The sequence below is a fragment of the Sceloporus undulatus genome, chromosome 6, assembly GCF_019175285.1.
Source record: "Sceloporus undulatus isolate JIND9_A2432 ecotype Alabama chromosome 6, SceUnd_v1.1, whole genome shotgun sequence".
NCBI lineage: Eukaryota > Metazoa > Chordata > Lepidosauria > Squamata > Phrynosomatidae > Sceloporus > Sceloporus undulatus.
In genome coordinates this window covers 122,866,665-122,868,735 of record NC_056527.1, presented here as the reverse complement: position 1 = coordinate 122,868,735, position 2,071 = coordinate 122,866,665, and the positions used below count along the sequence as shown (strand labels likewise).

The following is a 2,071-nucleotide window of genomic DNA, read 5'->3' as shown; positions in this document are numbered from 1 at the left end:
CTATTTTTGTAATGCGTGATCCAAACTACTAGTCCAGTTCTGGCATTAAAATGGCAGGTGAACCCCACTCTTCCACTTGTTCAATTTTTGTTAGAACAATGCAGTGGCTGTTCCTAAATTTCCCTCTTCCAAAACCCAAACCTTGGTCTCCAGAGTCCAACACTCAAACCACTATACCATGCTCCATCAAAGATATGCTAACTTACTCATCTGTATGGGCCTCTCAGTCACCCCAGTGACACCATCACATAATCAGTTTTAGTTGGTGATGTAGGAATTGCGACAACTTCCTAGCCATTGCATGAGAATCATGGAAGGAGGATGAGGGAGAACCTGGAGGTGGGAAAAGGCCAGTGATGGAACAGAAGCCAGGAGAAACCAACCAAATCAGGTGGAGAGAAAGTGGATATTCACAAATTGGGAGGCTTTTTTTAAAGGGGGTATTTCCACATCACTGAAATGGTGGGTTTCTAACCAAAAAAATGAGAGCAGGGTCATGCCCAGCCGTGTTGCAAATGCTCATTATGGCCTCAGGTACTGCTGCGCTCGTAACCCCAAACCTACCTATGGCCTGTTACAGACTGCCAAAATAAAGCTGCTTCTGGTCTCTTTGGAGGTATGCTGTTTAAATGATGCATGGATCCTAAGAGTCCGGAGGTCGCACCAAAGCCACACTCCATTCCTAAGCACTGGAGCATGGCTTTGGTGCAGCTTCCGGATTCTTAGGATGCATGCATCATTTAAACAGCATACCTCCAAAGAGACCAGAAGCAGCTTTATTTTGGCAGTCTGTAACAGGCCTAAATATCTTTTCAACATTCCCACATGAGGATATAACCAGAGAAAGTAAAAAAAGAGCAAGAAACTGGAAGATCTAAGGAGACAGACAGAAGGAAAGTCCAAGAAAAGGTACAGCATCCATTGTGACAAAAGGAGACACAAATGTAGGTGAGTCATCAAGTCAAAGTTTGTGCAAGTTCAGGGCCAGCAGGAAAAATAAAAATACGACAATGACAAAAACAAAAGAAGTCCCAGGTCTGGCGCCGGCGGATCATTTGAAGACAGACTGAAATGTTGGGCACTCCGGGCTCTTCATTTTCTTCATGAACTTCTTGAACTCCTTGTTCTTCTTATCCCACTTGTGGATGGCTGTCAGCAGGTATTGGGTCTTCACCTTTCGTCCCATGATGAGAAACTGGTTGTTGAGGTTGTCCAGCTGGTGGCAAGGACAGTCTGCTCCGTTCTTTAAGTACACCACCAGCTTCTTGAGATCTTTCTTCTTGATGGTGCCCAACTTCAAGGGTTTTTTCTTCTTGGGGATGATCTTCTTGTCCCCGTTTTCTTTTTTCACCTCTTTTATTTTCATCTTTAAAGCTGGAAGGCGAAAGAAATTCAAAAAGGACAGCCATGTTAGTCTCTCTGGAGGAACACAAAATGGGCAGCACAGACTACTACAGCCACAACTGAGAAATAAGGATAACCAACACCAAAGGAAATCAAATATTAAACATCTCTTAAAATAATTTGTCTTAAAACAAAATCTGATGTAATACAAACCAATGTGTTCAAGTTTATGCTCACCAACATTGGTTCCAACTGGAGTAGGCCAATTAAATGTATGGGACTTGTAAATCACTATGTACATAGTTGTGTTTACAATGGGACTATTCTAGTTAAGACTCATACTGAATTTAGTCCATAAGCTCCTAAATTAAATTTGCAAACCTTTGTCCGAAACACTGAATGATTCCAAGTGTTTTAATAGCACCCAGTCATTGTGGTGTTGCTTGTAGCCTAGGAACAGAATAGCAAGTCTGCTTCCAAACCTCTGGGACACAATGGTATATTGTAGTCAGCCATTCCCCAAACCAAGATGATCTTTCTTAAAATCATGGCATGAGGAGAAAGGCTAAAACACTCTTTCTCCTCTTTCTCTAGTTCTGATTAACATTTCCCTCTCCCTTTAATTTTAGAAATTGCAAATGCTTATTTATCCTTGCAATAGGCAATGATATTTGGAAGGAAAAGGGTACAAGTGAAAGATAACCTGCCCCAAAAGTTGGGCAGTAGG

At 42.0% G+C, this 2,071-nt stretch overlaps 1 protein-coding gene across 1 annotated transcript in view; it reads right to left on the bottom strand.

The window, feature by feature from the left end:
* Positions 1 to 748: 748 nt before the first annotated feature.
* The window catches only part of SFRP1 (secreted frizzled related protein 1), a 22,351-nt gene continuing 21,028 nt past the window's right edge, over positions 749 to 2,071 (bottom strand). The window contains exon 4 of the mRNA XM_042477332.1: positions 749 to 1,374. Within this exon, the coding sequence (XP_042333266.1) occupies positions 1,052 to 1,374 (323 nt within the window). The 3' untranslated portion in view covers positions 749 to 1,051. The remainder of the gene's footprint in view (positions 1,375 to 2,071) is intronic.